The following is a 21,832-nucleotide window of genomic DNA, read 5'->3' on the forward strand; positions in this document are numbered from 1 at the left end:
ATAATGGGCTTGGAAACAAAATTTTTAGTAGGTGATTTAATTCGAGGCTTAAAGAATGAGAAGGCAGCCATACAAGGAGCCGAGGAGAAAACGAGCAGAAACTAGCATTTACTCATTCATTTAGCTAATACTTATTCAGCACTTTCTATGAGCCAGAATCTGTTAGAAGCAAAGAAGATATTTCAATAAACAAAACACACGTATGCAAAGTTGCCAAAGTGGGAAAAGATTTGGTTTCTAAAGCAGACAAAAAGCCCCTAAGGCTGACTCATACTGAGCAGACAGCAGTGTGGGTAAGAGGAAGTTCAAGGGAGGCAGGGACTGGATTATGTGGGGATTTGCAACCCATGGAAAGGAGTTCAGGGTTTATTCTAAGGGCAATGTCCTGATTTATTATTATTATTATTATTATTATTATTATTATTGTTGTTGTTGTTAATTTTGCAGTACTGGGAATGGAATCCAGGGGCATTCTACCTCCAAGTGATACCCCAACCCTATTTTTTATTCTTTATTTTGAAACAGGGTCTCACCGAATTGCAAAGGGCCTCACTAAGTAGCTGAGGCTGGCTTTGAACCTGTGCAATCCTCTTGTCTCAGCCTCCCAGATGCTGGTATTACAAGTGTGCACCACACCCAGCTTTTGATGTTATTTTTGATCAAAATGTTAATATTGCTTTCATATGGAGAAGGGCATAGAGGATGGGTGGGGTGGAGAGTGGAAGCAGGGAACTCCACAGGGAGACGATTCTGATTCCAATGGAGATTTTAATGACCTGAAACAGTGGTTGGAAGAGACAGCAAAAAGTGTGTAGTTTTGAGATATGATGGAAAATATAAGTTATTTTTATACACAAAGTTCTTGTGATGTTAAGTCACGGCATCTTGCAAACCTTGTTGGGCAACTGAAAAAGAGAAAGGGGATGGAGAAGGAAGGAAAAGTATGGATGGTTCTGTTTTGTGTAACCAAGCAGGTGGGGGCTACATTTACTCATTGAAGGAGAATGGGCCATTAAGTGGATGGAGCAGGGAAGGGGGACGCCAAGGGGGACAGGGAGACAACTAAAGCATCAATGAAGTCGGGTGGGCCGGCCGGGCGTGGTGGCGCACGCTTGTAATCCCCGCGCTTGGAAGGCGGAGACAGGAGGATTGCGCAGGTTCAAAGCAAGCCACACTGGTTTAAGAGACCCTGTTTCCAAATAAAAATATAAAATTAGATCTGGGAGTATATCCTGGAGGTAGAAGGGTTTCCAGGAATCCCAGTACCACAAAAGAAAAAAAAAAAAAATGAAGTCAGGTTTCCTGGCCTCAGTGTTTAAAAATGTTTTAATTCAATCAAATGGAACTCACACTCTCATGGGGCTAACATGACCCCATCACCAAAGTATACAAAGGCCAGCTGACTATTTACAGTATTTTAAATACTGGCTTCAAATTTTTTAGAACTGAATTTATAGATAGTATGTAAAAGCCTGTTTTTGTTTTTTACACAAAGCAGCAATTGCTTGAAGTCTTTACTGTTTGAAAAAGAACTAGATTTCCCAGATTAATCTCTTTTCTCGCCCCCCCCCTTTGCCTGTAAGCTACTAGAAGCTGGGGCCATATTTTTAAATAAATATTTTATTTAATTAATAGATGGTACTGTTGGCAAGGTTACCTAACTTAGAAGTTGGAATATTTATGATTTCTTAAGTGAGAACATGAATATCTCTTGTTACAACTTTTTTTTGTGTGTGTGGTACTGGGGTTCCTGGAAGCCCTTCTACCTCCGGGCTACACTCCCAGACCTATTTATACTTTTTAAAAAAAAATTTGGAGACAGGGTCTCTTAAGCCAGTGCGGCTGGCTTCAAACCTGCAGGATCCTTCTGTCTCTGCCTCCCAAGTGTGGGGATTACAAGCGTGCGCCACCACACCCTGCTAACTTTTTTTTTTTAGTGGAGAATGTAAGCTGAGAAATATTGGTCTGATAGGATAATTTGCATACACAAAGTACATTCTGGAACAGCAACAATATCAAGGGGGTCCCTACCCATCATGACGTCTCCATGCAAAGCACATCCCCATTCAAAACTATCCTCATTCCTAGACCCCCTGCCTTTCCTGAGAGTGACTGTGCTACGGAAAGTAGTTATTGCTATTATAGAGTCATCATGTTCCTTAAGAGATTTTAGTGTAGTCGGGTGTGATGGCGCATGTTTGTAATCCCCGCACTTGGGAGGCGGAGACAGGAGGATCACCAGCCGCACTGGTTTAAGAGACCCTGTTTCCAAATAAAAATATAAAATATAAAAAATAGGTCTGGGAGGGTATCCCAGAGTAGGTATCCCAGAAGGGTTTCCATGAACCCCAGTACCACCACCGAGCGAGGGAGGGAAAGGAAGGAAGGGAGGGAAGGGAGGGGAGAGAGGGAAGGGAGGGAGAGGGAGGGAGGGGGGAGGGAGAGAGAGAGAGAGAGAGAGAGAGAGAGAGAGAGAGAGAGAGAGAGTTTTTTTAGTGAATAGAAGCTTGGGAGCAGGTCTGCAAAGCTTGGGCCATAATTAGAAAACATAAAGAAACATGTACTTACTTTATAACATTCCTTTTTCTGAAAACATTTTTAACCTGGAAATGAATAATCAGAGCATTTTGCAAACTTGCTAAAAATAATGTTCTTATAATTATGAAGCAAGATTCTCTACATCTGGGCTTGTATTCCTCGTGCATTAAATAGGTAGGACATAGGAAAACGCAACATGAAATTATTAAAGAATTACATTAAAATGTGCTCCTAAGCATTTTGAAACAAAGCTTTCTTTTTTTTTTTTTTAAATAGTCCTTATCTTACAACCTTATTAGAAAAAAATAGGTGCTGGTATTACTATTATTATTATTATTATTATTATTATTATTATTATCATTATTATTTGTGTAATACTAGGGATTGAAACCCAAGGGCATTATACCTCTAAGCTAATACCCCAGGCCTGTTTGTTTGTTTGTTTGTTTGTTTGTTTGTTAGAGTTACTCTAGGCTGCTGAGATGTCTAGCTATATTGTAGAGTCCTTCCTGGAACCTGAGATCCTCCTGTCTCAGCATCCCAGGTAGTATTACATTTCCAGTTCTCCCATTTCCTTGGTGAAAAATTATACCCTGAGAAAGCATCTCAAGTGCTAATTACAGTGATTTGCAAGATAAAGCCCTTAGGAAAGGACATGTTCCTAACAAAGGGACATCAAGTTGAATATGAGAGGAATTTCTACCTCTTAGGTTCTCACCATAGGAAATGGGAATGACTGCTGCCATAGGTGGTCCCTGGCCTTCTGTGTTGGGCTTGGTGCCCTACGGAAGGTACTCCAGCCCCTCTCTATGGGTGATGTTTAGTGGCATGCCCATGGTTCTTCTCTATGGACGTAGCTTTAGGAGTCGATCAGAGGAGAGGACAAGAGGTGACTGTGTCCTGACTCTACTCACAGTCTTTCTTATCGGTTAGAACATCTATACTGTCTGTGATGGGCATCAAGGGCACTTTGTAAAAGCCCCTGGGCCCCAAGCTATTTATCCTTTATATTTTTATAAAATATAAAATATCACCAGATGTTTACTAGGGTAAAAATACGGAACAGGCTCTCTGTGTTCTTGAGGACATAGTCCTTTGGAGAAAAACTAGTAAACAAACAAGTATACTGGACAAGTGCTATAGTAGAGACAAATAAATACCTAGATACCAGCACAGATATAAAAGGTGTTGCATAATTAGCTCAGCTTAGAAAGAAAGGCAGGGCTGGGGGAAATCAAATCACTAAACTTCGCAACTGGTGCCCAGTTCACAACTGGTACCCAGTTCACAACTGGTACCCAATTCAAATTCAAGCATCATCTGGTCCCATTCTTTGGTTAAGGGGATTTAGAAATGGAAGTACGAAACAATCTAAGAACATACTTTGCCACTACCTCTATCAGATCTTAACTCAAAGGACACTACCTGAGAAAAAATGGATGTGTCCCACATGGTAATATAGAGTAGACCTACTGACCACAGAGGCATTTTTCTCCCCACCTGTCTCTACCACACAGTCCTGTTTAATTTTCCTCAAAGCATTTATCATTACCTAAAATTATCTTATTTAGCTGTGTGTGGTGGTGCACGCTTGTAATCCCCATGCTTGGGAGGTGGAGACAGGAGGATCACACAGGTTCGAATCCAGCCGCGCTGGCTTATGAGACCCTGTTTCAAAATAAAAGTATAAAACAGGTCTGGGAGTGTAGCCTGGAGGTAGAAGGGTTTCCAGGAACCCCAGTACCACCAAAAATGAAAAAAGAAAAGAAAAATAATAAAATTATCTTATTTAATAATTTATTTCCCATCCTTCTTCCAGGGACCTTCTCTGTCTTGTATATTGCTGTATCCTCAACCCAAGAAAGATTCCTTGTTTCACAGGGGGTGCTTTATAGATATTTGTTGAATGGCTGAATGATTGTCACCATTAATACAAAACCACTTTTGAGAATCCGACTTTTTCTAGAGGTACCTCTGAGATCTTCTACCTAGTGACAACAGATTAAAGTGTGGAGGGCAAAGTACAGCGAGTTCCTTTTATTTTAGCCTATTTTCCACAGAGCAGGAACTAGAAGCTGGATTCTTAGCGTCCAGAGCTCTTCAGCATTCCAAGCCTACCTCTGGTGAAACCTTTCTGAGGAGAAACAGTTTGGTATTATTGCCACACATGTAATTTTCAATAGCCTTGAGAGAAGAGAAAGCGATGGGAAGCTGCTTCTAGAATTCAGATGAACTGAACGTCAGAGTTCTCCTTCCTGTGTGTGAGGGAGAAAAAATTAAGAGACTTTGAAACTGGATTCTCAGGACAGAATTGCAAGATTCTGATGCACCCGAGTCCCGATCGGTCTGCCTTCAGCCAGGGCATGGCTTCCCCATCCTGCTGGCTATTTTGCACACTTAAGTCCTTTCTTAGCAATTAGGACTGGCTGCCACCTGCAGCTACTAGTTCTATAAAGGTGGGTGGGTCACAGTCACTGTGGGTAAAAGTGCAGCTTCCAATCACAGAGGCTGGATAGCACATGGAGGTGATGGCCAACATATATGTGCAAATGAAAGTGTAAATGATCATTTATTTTTATCAGAATGATAAGCGTTTGAAGATATTAGTTTCTGAGTATAATCAAGAGAAAGATTTTCTAACAGAAATTAAAGGAATAGTTTTTTTTTCATGAACACCCCCTCCAACACACACATAATCTATACAAACACATACACCTTATTATACACTCAAACATCTCTCACACAAAAAAACTCCTGGGATGGAGTTCTTTGGATACTGCAGCAGTCAGGAGATCAGATTGTAGCAGCTCCTCTTAGGAACTCCACTGACTGTGGTCTTCACCTGCCAGAGGTTTTAATCCAAATAGCACTGTTGATTTGTTGGTGTGGTTTATGTTGTTAGATGGAAGATGTAAACTGTGAGATCCCAGCATTCATTCAACAAGTATTTACATATGCCTTCTGGTGTGAGGTTCAGGTCTAGGCCCACGGAATACAGGAATGAATTAAGGCTTTGTTTCTGCTTCAAGAATGTTATGATGGAGACCAAGGGAGGGAATGATATGAGAGAGAGAGAGAGAGAGAGAGAGAGAGAGAGAGAGAGAGAGAGAGAAGAAGAAGAAGAAGAAGAAGAAGAAGAGAAGAGAAGAGAAGAGGAGAAGAGAAGAGAAATGAAGAGAAATGAAGAGAAATACAGTCTAACATAACAGATTCTGAGATAACCAAGAACTACAGAGAAGTGGAAAAGAGAACCAAGGACCCACTGGGCACAGATTGAAGAGTAACACAGAAAGAGGTCACACTTTAGCCTATCTCCAATGAAGTTGTAATTTGGAACCTCCGTTTTCTTCTCTTTGAAGCATGGTAAAGAGAATAAGCCTATGAGCATTGTTGTGAGAATTCAGTGATGTGAGGGAGACTCAACAAGTTGTTTTTAAGAAAAAAAAATCAAACTCCATATAGCAGAACTCTCTCCTCAAATGATGGTGAGCCTTATCTGCTGACCTATGAGTTTAAGCCTCTTTTGTAGACTTTTCAGTGGGACTGTTTTTTAGATTACACCAAAGAGGTTCACCTAGAGAATGGCTCAGTTGAAAACAAAAATTCTACACAGCTTCAGAAATGAATTGTTCCTAGGATGTTGCTTACAGTTCTTTGTTATAGAAATGGGGGTTTGTTCAGGTAATCAAGGATCAGGAAACAATCACCCTGGGGATAATTGCAGGCAATTCTGTGACCACCTGGCTTTACCTGAATTCTTTGAAGTAAAGCTTCTCTTAGTTTAATCAAAGAGTTCTTGTGTGCCTTATGGTTCTGTCCTCTGTCTTTGATTTTTTTTCCTCCCAGGCTGATGAAGAAGGCTTCTGTCTTCTTTCTCCCTCCTAGACTATAGAGCAGCCCACCTGCTCTGCAGAGAGGCTGAGGCCTGAGGGAGGGAGTGGTGGCAGTCTTCTGCCATCTGCTGGCTCCTTCCTGTCACCAGCCCAGGGCTGGCTTTGCAAGGATTCCTAGGCAATGGAGACTACTAAGGGCAAAGGTGTGGAGAAGGAGATGTTCCTGCTTTTATGAAGGGAAAAAAAAATCAGAGTTGAAGAGGGCAAATAGAATTCTATGGGAAGATATTCCCTCTCACAAGAGTTAGTGTAAAAGATGTCACCATTTCAGACATCTAAGCTAGCGATATTTCTATGTGGATTTATTTCTTTGTGGATTTGTTTTGCTCAGGATGAACACAACTATGCTTTTTTTAGTTATTTTATTTTTACACCATTATCTCACAAACCTAATCAAAGAAATTAAAGTGACATTTCTATAGACTCTTATTTTTCAGTACTGGGGATGGAACCCAGGGGCATTCTACCTCCAAGCTAAATCCTCAGCCCTATTTTTTTATTCTTTATTTTGAAACAGGGTCTCACTGAGTTGCAAAGGGCCTCACTAGCAGCTGAGGCTGTCTTCAAACTGCAATCCTCCCATTTCAGTCTCTCAAATTCTGGGGAGGGGAGCTGGGAATTGAAGCACAGACCTGCAATATTTGGGAGTCTGAGACAGGAGGATAAACATTTCCAGGTCAACACACCACAAAAAATAAAATAGGCTGGGGGTGTAGCTTGGAAGTAGAACTTTCTTGAGTTCAACTCCTAAGGTGGGGGTGGGGGGAGAGAGAGAGAGAGGGAGAGAGATGTTTCACATTAAGTTACGGTATTCATTTATTTGGTCAACATGTTTTGACGACCTACTCTTTACTAGTCTCTAATCCAGATGTCTGGGATTGAAAAATGAGTAATATTTCTCACCTCAATATGACAGTCTATTGGGGACAGCTACAAGAACAGAAAATTAAAGAGAGAAGTGCAGATACTATGAAAAAGTCCAGTTGTCCACTCCAGTCTGTGAGTTCTGTGAATGCAATCAACCATGGGTGACAAATATTTGAAAAAATATCACATCTCTACTGAACATGTATAGACTTTGTTTTTTACTATTATTCCTTAAAGAAACTGTGTACCAACTATTTGCATAGTAATTATGTTGAATTAGGTATTATAAGTAATCCAAAGATGATTTAAAGCATACAGGAGGACATGTGTAGGTTAATACACTGTGCCATTTCATAATAGGAACTTGAGCATCTGCATGTATGGAGTTTAGTGTCTGCAAGAGGTCTGGGAACCAAGCTTTGTAGATACTGAGGGGCCACTGTGCTGTGGTAAAGCGATGCTAGGGAGCACAGAGGAGGGGTAGATGGAAGGGCATTTCTTTACAGGGGTCACTTCTCATGCACAGCATCACCGCTCTGCCCTGCTGCCTGAGGAGCTGAGAACTCTAAATACAGAGTAGAATAAAATGTTTGTTAAGACCTTAGGTCTTAGACAATGGGCCACTGATTCAATGCAAGGAGGTCAGCAGTTTCAGGGAGAAGTAGAAAGATCCACGTGGTGGGAGAGAGCAGCATCCAGGATCCTGGAGATCAGAGAGCAGGACTGGGAGGGAGGGGTCCCTGATCCTAGAAGAAAACCCATGTTCAGGGCTGCTTCCATCTATATGTTGATGTGGGCAACCTCTTCCAGGCAAGTAGGTATCTTACACTTAGAAACTCATGAGTGACCTCCTCTCTTAATCCACCTGAAACTAACCTCATGTAAATGTTGTAAATGTCGAAGTAGTCAGAATTGTAAAGTTATTGACTGCAGCACTGCTTGGAATCATAAGTCCAATGGCAGAAGGTAAGGAGAAGGATAAGAAAATGGTAACACAAATGTTAGATGAAATAGTAAATGCCCCATGGAAAGATGATAAGTCTGGAAACTGTAGTACACTGCAAAACCTTGTGAAAAAAAAAGTCAAGATCCAGTTGTGCAGGAAAGAAATATTCAGATGAAAAAAATGCTAAATTGCTGGTAATAAAACTGTCCTTTTCTCTTTTGTTTTATGTTTTCTAATATCATTTTATGTTACTTTTATAAAGACTTTTTGTTAATTTTAAGAAGCCTCAAGGTAGTGCATGCTTATAATCTCAGTATTTGGGAGGCTGAGATGGAGGATTGTGGTTCAAGGACAGCCTCAGCTACTTATTGAGGCCCTTTGTAACTCAGTGAGACCCTGTTTCAAAATAAAGAAGAAAAAATAGGACTGGGGGCATCACTAGAAAGTAGAATGCCCCTGGGTTTCATCCCCAGTACCGCAAAAAAAAAAAAAAAAAAAAAGGGGGGGGGAGATAGGGCTGGGATGTATCTTGGAGGTAGAATGCCCCTGTTCCATCCCTAGTACCACAAAAAATAAATAAAAAAATAAATAAAATAATTTAAAGAAGCCTAAAGGTGAAATATGTGTCCTGATTAAGAGAGGCAAAAATTACCCAAAATAACCACTGACCCTCGGTGTGTGCTTGTGTCTGCCACAGTGTACTGTAGTTTGTGGGATATATTCATTTTGCTCATTAAGTCTGTCTTCAGTCTCCCCCTAGCCCGCACCCCTCCCAACCTCCCTGGATCTGTGGGATGTATTGTGATGTCTGCCCGCTGATTTTGCTGTGACTGGGACTGGTGTCTGGTTGGTGATTCATGTTTGTTCCAAAGTTGTACATCTGTGTTGGTTGCTTTGAAACAGTGCCCCAGGGAATATGAAAGGCCATTTGTCTCCCGAAGACTGCTTCTTTGCACCAGAGAATTCTTCCCTGGCTTCTTCTAAATTCCAGCCAGCTCTCCTGTGCATTTAAGCAGGGGGAGGAAGGAAGATCACAAACCCAAAGAGGAAGGGCTTGGAGAGAGTCTGGGTGTCTGGGTCCAGTCCCAGTTTGCCTGGCAGGAGTGAACTTCCTAGATGCTAACAGTAGGTACAGAAGGCCTGTGGCACTGGCTTTCAGGGTGATGCTTTGTGGACTCACCCCTTGCCCCGTAGGAAGGCCTCTAGCAGAAAAGAAGGCAGGGTGAGCCTGGCAGAACCCTGGATGGCCACAGTTCTGAGAGCTCGGTGGCCATGCCCACTTGGCCCCTCTTCTAAGGTTTTAGCACACACAGATACATACAGCAATGATATTCATGACATTTAATGAGTGATACCACATGAGTACTGGCCGATTAAATGCACCCAGGCCACAGTGCTGGAGCTAAAGATTCCCTGCTGTCCCAGACACCAATTCTGGTTAGTGGATCACCGTGAAGTCTAGCCCATAGTGGAGGGCCTGGCGCAGCAGGCAGATACCAACTGTTAGAAAAACATATTGCTGTTTTAACACCTGAAAGGCTTTACAGATGCATAGGAGATAAATAACAGCATGCCACTGTTATTTTGAAACATCAAAGCTCATGCCACTGTCAGGCTTTGTGTAATCTCACCTTCACCTTTAAGAACTTGCCCTCTTGGTCCTTAGGAAGGGTGCAGAGGCAGCAACTGGACCTAAAGGTTCTGCGGGATTGGGGTGGCACAAAAGAGCCCTTATCCACAAAGTAGCTCTTTATTTTGCTCCATGACTAGTGCAGATCTCACCCAAGGGAAGTTTGCGAGTCTGTTTTATTATATTTTCACTTGCTGCAACTTATGTGGCTTACAACAGGACTCGACCTCCAGGCAGGCTGGCAAGCAGGCTGGTGTGGATGAGTGATTACCCGCCTGCCTGCCTGTGGTCTTCGGGAAGCAGTCCCATCCCTGCCTGCTGAGAAAATCCATCTGTAGCATCTTGAAAGCTCAAACCTGTACTGGATTTCTGTGGCTCTTTCTTGGTCTTTTATCCAGAGATTCTGTCTCGCTGCTTCTTATCAGACACCTAGAGTTTGTGGGTTAACTAAAGGCAGTTTCTCAGAATGTTCTCTATGGAAGCACCATAATGTGTCACTTTTTTTTTCCTGTTTCAAGAAAAGCTACATTCGGGGTCTCTTACTGCCTCCCCTGTGTTCATGTAAAAGACAATCCAAAGTTGCTCTTAGTCTGATTGACCCTTTACATACCAACCTCGACTTTCATTTAAATCCAGAAACAGAAAAGAAACCATATTCCATTATCAGGTGAGCCATTGTGCGACTCTATGATTAGGGAAGTTGGCACTTGTTAAGAAATGAATTGGAAGATTTGGGTTCACGTATAAGTTAAAACAGTCCTCCTTTCTCTGCACCCTAAGTCAGCATGGTTTCGGTTACCTGTGGCCAACTGTGGTTCAAAAAAAAAATGAGAAATTCCAGGAATAAGTAATTCATTCATTTGAAATATAGAATATTTTATAATGTTTCTCTCATTAGTTATTAATCTCTTACTGTGACTAATTTACAAAATAAACTGTACTACCAGTATGTGTTTATAGGAGAAAATATAGCATATAGAGAGTTTGGTATCATCTGAAATTTGATGACCACTGGGGGTCTTGGAACATATCCTCATGGATAAATGGGGAGAGAAAACTGCTATTCCAGCCTGTAATTTTTAGCAAAGAATTCACATCACCCTAAGCCTTGCCTACCTCAACTGCAGAAAAGAATCATAGCATATAGTTTGAGGGCTGTTAGGATTAAATGAAATAATATATGAGAAAGAACATTGTAAACTGAAGAAATAGAAGCAAAATCTACCCTAAGAGAGCAGCACTGTCAGAACTAGTGAGAGAAATGAACCAAGAATGTAGAAATAAATTGTGTCAGCTGAATGAGTATAAAGGAAGCCAACTATTAGGATCTAATTTGGGGGCAGAAGAGCATACCCAGCCCCATGCCCCTTTCACAATATCTCTCTCCAAAGTGTTAGCTGGGGAGCAGTGAGCATTTTAGAAAAATACTAGGGAGGAGGCTTATTGTCCATTTGAAGCTAAGGGAGGCTGTGTACAGAGAAGTGCACATGAAATAATAAAAGAGAATATGGGCAGGACTTGGTGCTTAGTGTGAGACCAGCATGGAGAGAGAAAACAAATCCTTTCTTGCTCACGTCTGCATCCTCACTGATCAGCTCTCATTCACATAATCCTGAGCTCCAGTGCTCCTTCCCAAAATGAAGGAGACTGACCAGAAATCTCACCTGCACTCCTCTGAGGGAGCCAGGGAAGGGGGTGTCCTCCCCGAGAGACCACGCTCTGCTGCCTTGGATAGAAATTTGTTGATATCAGATTAATTGAGTCATTTGGGATGGTTAAACTTGGGATGAATATTAAATCTCAGGCCTCCCATCTAATCAGGCTGTGGATGTTTTCAGGATAACATTTTGTTCCCAAAACATTTAGAAATATGCATATTGTATCTTTAATGAGACTCTGCTATTTATGGAAAGAAGTGTTCCAGCTAGAAGAAAGGCTCCTTCCCATGTCAGCTCAGTGTCTGACACCTAGAGCTGAGTTGCACGCCCCCCGGAGAGCTGCTGATTATCACCAAATTATTTTGCTCTTGGCTCTCATTCTAAATTTGTCAAAGCTGCTCATACTGCTGAAGGAAAGGTCATGGGGCTTGGTCCTGGGTTAATATTTACCAACATCGGACCCAGGTAAATGACTAAACTCCTATGGAACTCGGTTTCCTGTGTGCAAGTGGAAAATAATAATGACTGCAATTGAGAGATGAATTAAGGACTACACTTTTCTGCAGAACACAAAGCTGTATGTAATGGGCCAGCACACAGAGCCCGTCACACATGGGTTTTCAACATACGTTAGATGTCCTCCTCCACGATTCTCACTTGACCAGTTTCCGGTTTTCTCTTTCAGCTTTGATGTGGAAAATGGCCCATCCCCAGGTCGGAGCCCACTGGACCCCCAGGCCAGCTCTTCCTCTGGGCTGGTGCTTCATGCCACCTTTCCTGGACACAGCCAGCGCAGAGAATCCTTTCTCTACAGATCAGACAGCGACTATGACTTGTCACCAAAGGCGATGTCCAGAAACTCATCACTTCCAAGCGAACAGTGAGTTGAGAACTCTTCTTGCCTGGTTTTCTGCCTCACGCTTATTTCATCCTTAACCCAGTCACTGCAGCAGCATCAGCAACAGTTGCCCTTTAACCTGAGGGAGAAGGGAGGAAGGAGATGGACAAGAACAGAGGGTACAGGGATGAGCATCATCAGGGCACTAACGCTCTATGGCATGCAGATTTGTAGCTGAGGTTTCCAAGGGTGTTGAAAACCTCAGGCCCAGTGTTCCCTTCACATCTGTTATTGATACTTTTAAAGCTTTTTTTTCCCCCACTGAGCTTCATTTCCTGAACTGCTGAATCGTTTATGGAATGAGAACCTCCAGACATCTTGCAAATCACACTTGAATTTTCAGCTACATGTGTTGTTTGCATGAGGCTCCAGTGGAGGTGAAGAATGGTGGCTGGTCATCTTCTTCCTCTCTCAGTGGCCTTCACTTGGTGACATTTAACTAAGCCATCATGTAGCTACAGGCCCAGATCCCTTCTTTGGAACCTTAACAAAATACCCACTTGTTGCCTGGCTCCTTGGTAAGATACAACACACTCCACTGCCCTACAAAACACAGCTGATATTTTTGTTTTCTGCTATTAATTGTAGCTCTCTAATTTTCATTTAAAGAACAATAACTGGGTTGTATTGCCTGCTTATTAAATTTCTGAAACCAAATAAAATTGAATGCTGAAATCCATGCCCTAAAAGGTTTCTGGGCACACATACAGTTGCTTTTAACATCATATGTTATAAAAATATCAGTTGTTCCCTAAAGTCTCCAACCTGGAAAATTCCACTGGGTTCTCTTCCTCTATTAGAAAAGAAGCCAAAAGGGCTCACCTTCTTATAAAGGGTTAGGGGGCATTTTTAAGCAAGCAGCAAGAAAATATTCCTTAAGACCTTTCTGCCAACAAATTTTAGCAGAAGCACCCCAACCCTAAAATATCGCAGTCATTGTGTGGGCCAAAATTCATTTTTTTTCATTCATTTGGCAAATATTTACTGAAACTCTTCTATGTACCATGCAGTATGCCAGACCTGAGGATAAAAGATGAACAAAACAGTGGAAAACTGACAGATGAGTTAAAAACAGATCTCATTTCCCCAAAGTTTGCACATGCTCAAGGAGATTACATCTAAATCAGAATGATAAAAGAACACACACATACATTTAACTCGATAGAGTGGAAGGAAGCCAACATGTAATGAGCACCTGCAGTGGAGCCAGAATTCTAGACATAGATTATCTCTGTTACCCATCATAGTAACTCTGTCAGGTAGGTCCATTAGCCTTACTCTGTAGATGAGGAAGCTGAGACTCTGAGAGACTGCCATACGTTTTCCTATCCTATGGCTACATCTCGTACTATATTCCACAATGTAGCTGTGTATTATTGTTGTCAATCCATGTCCTGTTGCTATAACAAAATGCCTAAGACTAAGCACTTTGTAAAACAAAGAGGTTTATTTGGCTCACAGTTCTGGTGGCTGGAGGATCCAAAGAGTATGGCATTGGGTCCCTGGCTGTATTTCAACATGGCAGAGAAAAAAGTGAAAGAAATAAGCTAGACCTGTGTCAAAGGGGCCAAGTAAGTATGCTTAATTTGCTTTATAACAACCCATTTTCATGATTGCTAACTCATTCTGTGAGTCCTAAATTAATCCAAAGGCAACATTCCCAACAACCTAATTACCTTATATAAGGTCCCACCTCTTGAAGATTCCACTGCCTCCCAACATCACTATCCTGGGGACCCAACTTCGAGACTATGAACCACTGGGGATAGATTCAAGCCATATCTAAACCATATCAGTTATCAAATCCCATAACTTTGGACTTTTTTTCTCTATGCTCTTTAAATTTCAAAGTAGCATCTCTACTACCAGATGGAAAACATGAATGCAGAATAGAGGCACTGGAGATTGAAAGAGAGGCAGCCGCCAGGTCATAGGTCATGCAGACTTGGCAATTTCTGACTAAGGTTTGGACAGTGGGCTTCAACAATGAATGTACTAGGAATTCTCTCCTCCACCAAGAAGATCAAAACCTGTCTAGACTTCACCATAGCAGAACATGGGAAAACTTTGCATAATTCCACTACATTAAATCCTAACAATAAAGGAAACACTGACTTTTAGACATTTCTCATCTTTCAGAGAGGTAAGAGGAAGTTATAGATAGGCAGAGTGTGTAAAACATACAAAGAATAAAAATGTGAGTAGAAAGTTTAAAGTGGCTGTAATTCTTAACAACAAAGCAGAGATCGACATGTCTTTTTTTGTGAAATAAAACAAGATCACCACAAGGTCCCAAAAGGAAATTTCAGATTTCAGATGCTTTCCCAGATGTGGCAATGATCTGTTGGTTTCTGCCAGTTGGTGGACTGTAGTCATGTCTCACGTAAGGTCTTCTCATACTGAAGTACAGATTTCCCAATGAGAACAGAAAGTACTAAAATTGGTGAGGCTAATTTTATTGCCCAAAACTGTGGCAGGAACTGCCCTGGAGAGAAGGAGTACTGCTTATCACCTGCAAAGCCACAGAGGAAGAGGCCCAGGGCTTTTGTCTTTTGCTTATCACAATTTTAAAGCTTTACATAGTCAAGGGGCTTTTGAAGGCTGCCATTTACCGGAAGAACCAAGTGGTTTCTAGAGAGGGAGTCATCAAGGGAAATGAGACCTAAGATCCTAGAGGGAAAGCACAAATCACAGCTTTTCCAGTTTAAGACCTCTTGATTGATAAATTACCCCAAAAGTACCATGTAGGTCCTATGACTCGAGTTAGACTTAGGACCATCCCATGTACTAGCACCACAGCTGTTCAGACATTAAACCTCTCCACTTCTAGAGATATTATAGTCTTTATATGACCTGTAAATAAAAGCTTTGTTGATCATTTTATTTGGGCTATATACTATTTAAAATATTTTATGTATTTTAGTTAATTGAATCTCTGTACCCCTAACGTGGTAGGTACTAAAATTTTCTCATTTGAAATGAGGGCGTTGGGATACCAAATGGAAATCAAGATTTGAAAGCCAGAAGTCCAGGTGGCTAAATCATATGGATATCCCACACATAAATTTTAAAGGATGCTGAAAAACAAAAGTAATGGTATTAATATTTGCTCTGCCTAACTTTCCAGTTGTTATCAGGATCATATTTGTTCTTTCTTTTAATATTTATTCAAATGTAATACTTTTTGATGAAAATTAGATCATTTCTGTTCGTGCATGGAAGCTAAGAGCTTAGTGAGTCAAAGGTGGTTTTAAATAAAGGCAGACTTAGAAAAGTTTCACCAGGCAGGCTGACCGGCCCACTTTGAAGAAATTACCGCTCAAGTAGAGGAGAGAAGTGGGCAGAAGAGGGTGCAGGAGGAGAGGCGTGTGCTAGCTAACTCTTCAGCTGTGAGGGAAGCCCACTACAGCTCAGTATGGCCGAGACAGAGAATGTGACGGGTGGGGAAGTGGTGAAGATTGAAGCAGAACCTTTTTATGAACGGGCTTTGCTCTTGAGTTGGCCTTTCTGCTATAAGCAAACATAGGCAGGGAAAGGGGGGCTAAACATAGGCTGTTTAAGCAGGAAAATACATATAATCAGATGCTTGTTTTTGAAAGATAGTTCTGAATGCGCTATGAAGAATGGTTTGAAAAGTACACAAGTCTAAAGAACCTGATAGAAGGTTGCTTTGGCAATCTATATGCTAAAAGATGGAGATCTGAGAGGGACCAGTTACAAGTTAGGATCAAGGTGGGGTTGGTGGTTGATCTTGGGGTAAGGGAAAAGGAAGGTTCAAGTTTGGCCAACAGAATAATTGGTGGCCTCTTTCTCTGAAATCAGGAGCTTTTTTATCACATAAAATAATGCCTGTGGGAGCACTTTGAAAACTGTAATGCATGCTGTAAACATGAGGTCTCTTGATTGCAATCAAGGCAGGCATGAGTATCTTAAAGAGGTTCTCACCAGCTGGGAAGATAGACATGTGGCCTTTGCTTATAATAATAAAGTATCTACTATCTATAAATATGACTAAGTAAATAAAATGTTTTACATGTCAAGCACTGTTATTAAGATTTGTACATACAGAATAACTCCTTTAATTGTCACAGAATCCCATCTTATGGATGAAGACTTTGAGATATAGAGAGGTTGCCTGATATCTCTCAGCTAGTAATAATTCAGTTTAGAAACAAGCCATGCTGTCTAGCTCCAAAATATCTGCTCTTAACCACTACAGTATGCATTTCTCTATCAGCCAGACTAAGATCAGTTATAAGTACAATTATGTGTGCAGAAAGGAAATAGAGAAAGTTGAAATTAACTCATCCAGTCCAAAGGATTTGATTTCATTAAGAAACAGAATTTTTGCTTTATTGGAAACCATTTCTTTGTTTATATAGCAGACTTCAGCCTAATTCTAAGATCCACCTCTAAGACTCAAGCCACAGACTGGAATCTCACCTCCAATTATCCTATAAAATTGCAGTATTCTGGTTTAGCCACTAGAGGGTGTTCGTGCAATGGTTCTGAATATCTGGCCGTGTTCCTGAACCTAACTGCTTTCTCCAACAGTTTGGAAAATTCGGAAATACATTAGTTTTCATAATCAAGTACTTTGCTTTTTTCATGCCAGTTCACTCTTAATTGGTACTATATCAAATTATTATTTTAAAAATTCATAATAGTTCCCTAACCTTGATAATTATTTTCATTACTTTTCTTTCATTTCTGATACCTCAATACTTACTAAACATTATCTGATCATTTCTCTAGTAGCCTTTTTATGATGTGCTTTGTCTGTAAAAAAAAAAATGTTAGATTTTGCAACTCAAATCCTTTTAGAGAATCAATACTTGGGGCCTGAAAATTCACCTCCTCTTTCTGAATATTCTTTTCTTCTAAACTTTAAAAGGTCCACAATGCAGTCATACTGATATTCTATCTTGTTAATGTTTGCTTACTTTCCTTAATCATTTATTTGTAGAGTTTTAGTATATATATAAATATATATATATATATATATATATATATATATATATACATATATACACATATTTAGACTCCAGAAATATATATATTTAGACTCCAGAAATTTAGGAGTACAGAAGATCACTTGACTCTAAAGCCATTGCTTTGTCCCCACACTCACCCTGACATCTCATGAAACAATACAAACTCTACATCAGAAATCGGAGTGAACAGCAAGACCTTTCACCTACCTCAAAGTTCATCTTAAGAAGATAACTTGGGAGGGGGCAGTGTTTGGTGTAGCTCACCACACCATATTTATCACAATCACTCCTCTCCTGATTCTTCATTCTCTTTCTTTCCTTTGGGATACTAAGAACCCTAAGTTCTTCGTTCGGCTCCTTGTCCATACATAGTACCATCTCAGGAAGCAATCCCCTGCTGCAGCCTTACCTGCCCCTGCTATAGTAGGTGACTCCTAAATCTCTCATTCCTGTATAACACCACCACCTGGATGTCCATGAGTACTCCATTCCACATAGACTTTGAAAACTCCAAGAATACCCTCATAGTCCCCAACTCCTCCTCACTTTCTTCTCTCTACTCATGACTGTTTGCTCTGATACTCAGTTTTAAAATTGAAAATAATATTCCTTTATCCAGTTAAATGATGAGTCCTGGACACTTAGGGTCTCTTCAACTTGTCTCTCCCTGTGTCTTTCTTGGCTACACATATTTCTTCTCATCTGCTGTATCCTCCCAGCCATTTCTTCTGTGTCTGTCCCCCCGTTGACCCATCCCTCTGCATCCATAGCATCTTACCACCTAAAACACTTTTCTGTTTGCTTGTCCCACTTCGTGTCTTACTATAAATTTCACTCTCTTATTTTTTCCTACTCAGGTAAGCACAAACTCCAAAATCCTTATCCAGACCGCCCATAATATGAGTGTTGTATGTTCTGGCTTTATTGTCTAGAAATGCCTGTAGTTGATATGCTTGACTCCACCCTGACAGCCACCGAGCATCTCAACGGGCTTGCTCAATACTCTCCCAGTTCGATGGCTTTGCTCCAGCCCATTCTTTCATTGGCGGCATCCCTGCCTTTTCAAAGGCCGCTCTTCCAAGTCCATCACTCAATCAGTACTCACTCAATCAAGCCATTCCTACTTCCACTAACCTGTAATTAACCTCTCTTTTGGGACCAGCTAAATATCCATGTTTGTATTCTCATTCTGTCTATTCCAGTTTGGGGACTATTTTTCAGTCTTTCCTGTTCTGATTTGGATGATCATGGAACCTGAATCAAATCTGTCAATTGTGTAGTGTCACCATTAAACAGGAAGGATGGTATTTAGAAGCACTGAATTTGGTAACCATACGGTCTCAGTTCTCCCACTTTACAACTGTGTGCTAGTTGAGCAAGCAACTGTGTAACTGCTCTGTGACTTGGTGTCACCTGTAACGTGGGAAATCTAAGAGTACCTGTCCGGCAGCCTTGTCACAAGACTACAGTGAAATAATGCACAGAAGGGGCCTGGCGTTCAGTGATCCCACAAAGAAGGCTTCTTTGTCGGTATTCTTTTATTGTCACTGTGTAAAATAGGCACAGGGAAGCTTACTAGGTTAAATTGGAGACTTCTAGCCAAAGACAAAGGTCGAAAGGAAACTATCGTATTAAGCAAGACTCTGTTAGAAAAAAGGTGAAGGAGGATGTTCGTGCTGTTCAAATCTGGATCCCGGCCTTGCTCAGTGCCAGGTACAGGGCAGGTGTCTGCTAATTACGAGCTGCACTCACATAGTTAATGGATATGGTGCTGTGTTGTGGCTGTCGTGAGGATAGATGAGTGAGGGAGACCAACACATGGGGAGCTCACTGTCACCAGCTTCTGTTTGAGTCGCATCATGACATCAAATTCCACTGATGTAGTGACCGCAGCTCGGGCCGTCTTGCCTCGATATTTTCAATGCGGAACTTGCTGGATATAGGTGTAAGTAGATTAATTAGAGCAAGTACCAGAGAAAGAAGGTACACTTCTAGAAACATATTTCTGATGGTCCTTAAGTACAGATTTACAAAACACTAGATGCAGCTTAATCAGGACTTTGGGACCAAATGAGTAACAATAGTATGGTTTTACTAGGGTCAGTCTGTGCACTCCCATTAAAAGCTTTTCCTTGGATACTTTAAGAAAAAAAAGATTAAAAACAAAAAAGTAATGGGATTCCCAGACAGAAATCTGCGTTTAAATGGCATTAAAGCTGTGGTTTAAATCAACAAAAGCCAGGAAATCCAAAGTTAACCTTTATCCAGACTGTTATACCATTTTTCCAACTCTGTGTGTGCCTGAGCGCAGCCCTCCCCTTGAATTTCCTGGCTCTGGCAACCCAAATCCACAAGTCGCTTTGAATTACAGTACTTTGGATCTGTTATTTAATGGAACTATACCCTGAGGATATATGCTTACTTGCAAATGCTTTAATGTGAAATCACCATAAATCTAGGAGTCCTGAAACAGCTGCTCTTTTTCTTTTTTCCTTAAACACTCTTGGGATCCCCATTTTTGCCAGATTGGGAGTCCTGCCTTCTCTCCAGGTAGAATGACTGTATAGAACAGTTGTGTTGCTAACACTTATAAAGTGTTAATATTACAGCTTCTATGTTTGGTTCTAATTCAACTTCAAGTTGGTTCTAATAGGGCTTCTATGGTCATGGTGCTAACTCAACTGCATTTTTTAAATGTTTCTTTCCTCTTCTCACTAGACACGGCGATGACTTGATCGTCACTCCGTTTGCCCAGGTATGTGTCCTGCTGGCCCTGGCTCCCTCTCATCCCTCTCACTCTGTCCCTGGGCGTGGTTTCTGACTGTGGCCTTGGAGGCTGGCATTTGCCCCCTTTTGTCCATAACCATTTGAAACATTTTTCTTATAGGTCCTGGCCAGCTTGAGAAGTGTGCGGAACAACTTCACTCTACTCACAAACCTTCATGGAACATCGAACAAGTAAGATAAATAATGATTGCAACGGAAATTTGCCTTCCATATTATATTAGGATACACAATGAAATCTGAAAATATTATTTTGGAACTGGTAAGATATTAAAAATTATGTAGTCTGGCCTTTACTGATTTTTGTTGCCTTAATACCTAGTACAGAGGAGAGGCTCAACAAATGAAATAATGAGATGAGGGTTTTTTCTATTTTTGTTGGCTTTTATATTTTTCACTTTGGCCAATAATGACTATATATGCTATTAAATTTTTATACTTTTATTGGTTCATATAGTCTCACATCATAATGTAGTTCATAGTCATTGTGACATATGAACCTTGAGATTCAAACTTAAAATGAGAGTTACCTGAAAGGTTCAAGTTGCCTGTTTTTTCCTAATATATAAACAGGTTCATATAGCTTTGAAATTATGTTCTCCTCTGCCCCCAACTAAATACCTAACCTTCAATTAACATTGCAAATCTTTGGTATCTTTGCCTGTAAGTGAAGGGGTTGAGCTTTTTATTCCCTGCTGTAAAGTTCTCCTCCAAAATCATTTCAACCCATGATTATATATATATATATATATATATATATATATATATATGTGTGTGTGTGTGTATGTATGTATGTATATGTATATGTATATATATGCATTAACAAATATGTACTGAGTACCCACTTTGTACCAAGCACTGGTGGCATGATAGTGATCAAAGCAGACAGGCTCTCTGCCCTTGCCTGGCTTACTTTTAACAGGAAGTGCCTGGGGATACAGTGGTGAATAATCAGACCAGTTCTCTAGCCACATGGGATTATGTTCAACAATTGTGGTCTAGTGTTTCCCTGCATATTCTCTTCTCCATCCTCATTGTGGATTTAGTGCTCTCTTATCCTGAAATCTCACTTTCTACCTGTGGGTGTCTTGGTCAGGTCCCAGCTATATATAAATATACATTTATTTATATACACAACATATATATGTGTATATATATACATATTTTTTTCAGTACTGAGGATTGAACCCAGGGACATCCTACCTCTGAACTACACCCCCAGCCCTATTTTTTATTTGTTATTTTGAAACAGGGTTAGGTTGTGGAGGGCCTGCCTAAGTAGCTGAGGCTGGCCGTGAACCCACGACCTTCCCGTCTCATTTTATGACAATGTGATATGATATTTCTACTATCACATTTAACAAGATGTTTTCCCTGATCCTACCACATCTGGCTGAGTGGCCCTGATTTGGCCCAAGGGCACTTGAAAGAACTTGTCACAATCTCTTTATGATTTCTGTCTGTCACCAGACTGTCTGGCACTTATGGGGGAGACTTGTGCTTATTTTTCTTTGAATTCCCCAAAATTAGTAGAATGACTGACTCCTGGTCATTTGTGTTCTATAAATATTTATCACACATATTAATTTCTGAATAAATAACTGTTGGAGCAAAATTACCATTT

The 21,832-nt window shown here is 40.8% G+C and overlaps 1 protein-coding gene across 4 annotated transcripts in view; it reads left to right on the plus strand.

The window, feature by feature from the left end:
- The window catches only part of PDE4B (phosphodiesterase 4B), a gene marked incomplete at both ends in the record, with an annotated part of 454,207 nt that overhangs the window by 310,520 nt on the left and 121,855 nt on the right, over window positions 1-21,832 (plus strand). For all 4 annotated transcript variants that reach the window (XM_080690739.1, XM_080690737.1, XM_080690738.1 and 1 more), the window contains 3 exons: window positions 12,218-12,412; window positions 20,143-20,179; window positions 20,312-20,382. In XM_080690739.1, coding sequence (XP_080546865.1) covers window positions 12,218-12,412; window positions 20,143-20,179; window positions 20,312-20,382 — 303 coding nt within the window. The remainder of the gene's footprint in view (window positions 1-12,217; window positions 12,413-20,142; window positions 20,180-20,311; window positions 20,383-21,832) is intronic.

Source organism: Muscardinus avellanarius (assembly GCF_963383645.1).
Source record: "Muscardinus avellanarius genome assembly, chromosome: 3".
In the NCBI taxonomy this organism is placed as follows: domain Eukaryota; kingdom Metazoa; phylum Chordata; class Mammalia; order Rodentia; family Gliridae; genus Muscardinus; species Muscardinus avellanarius.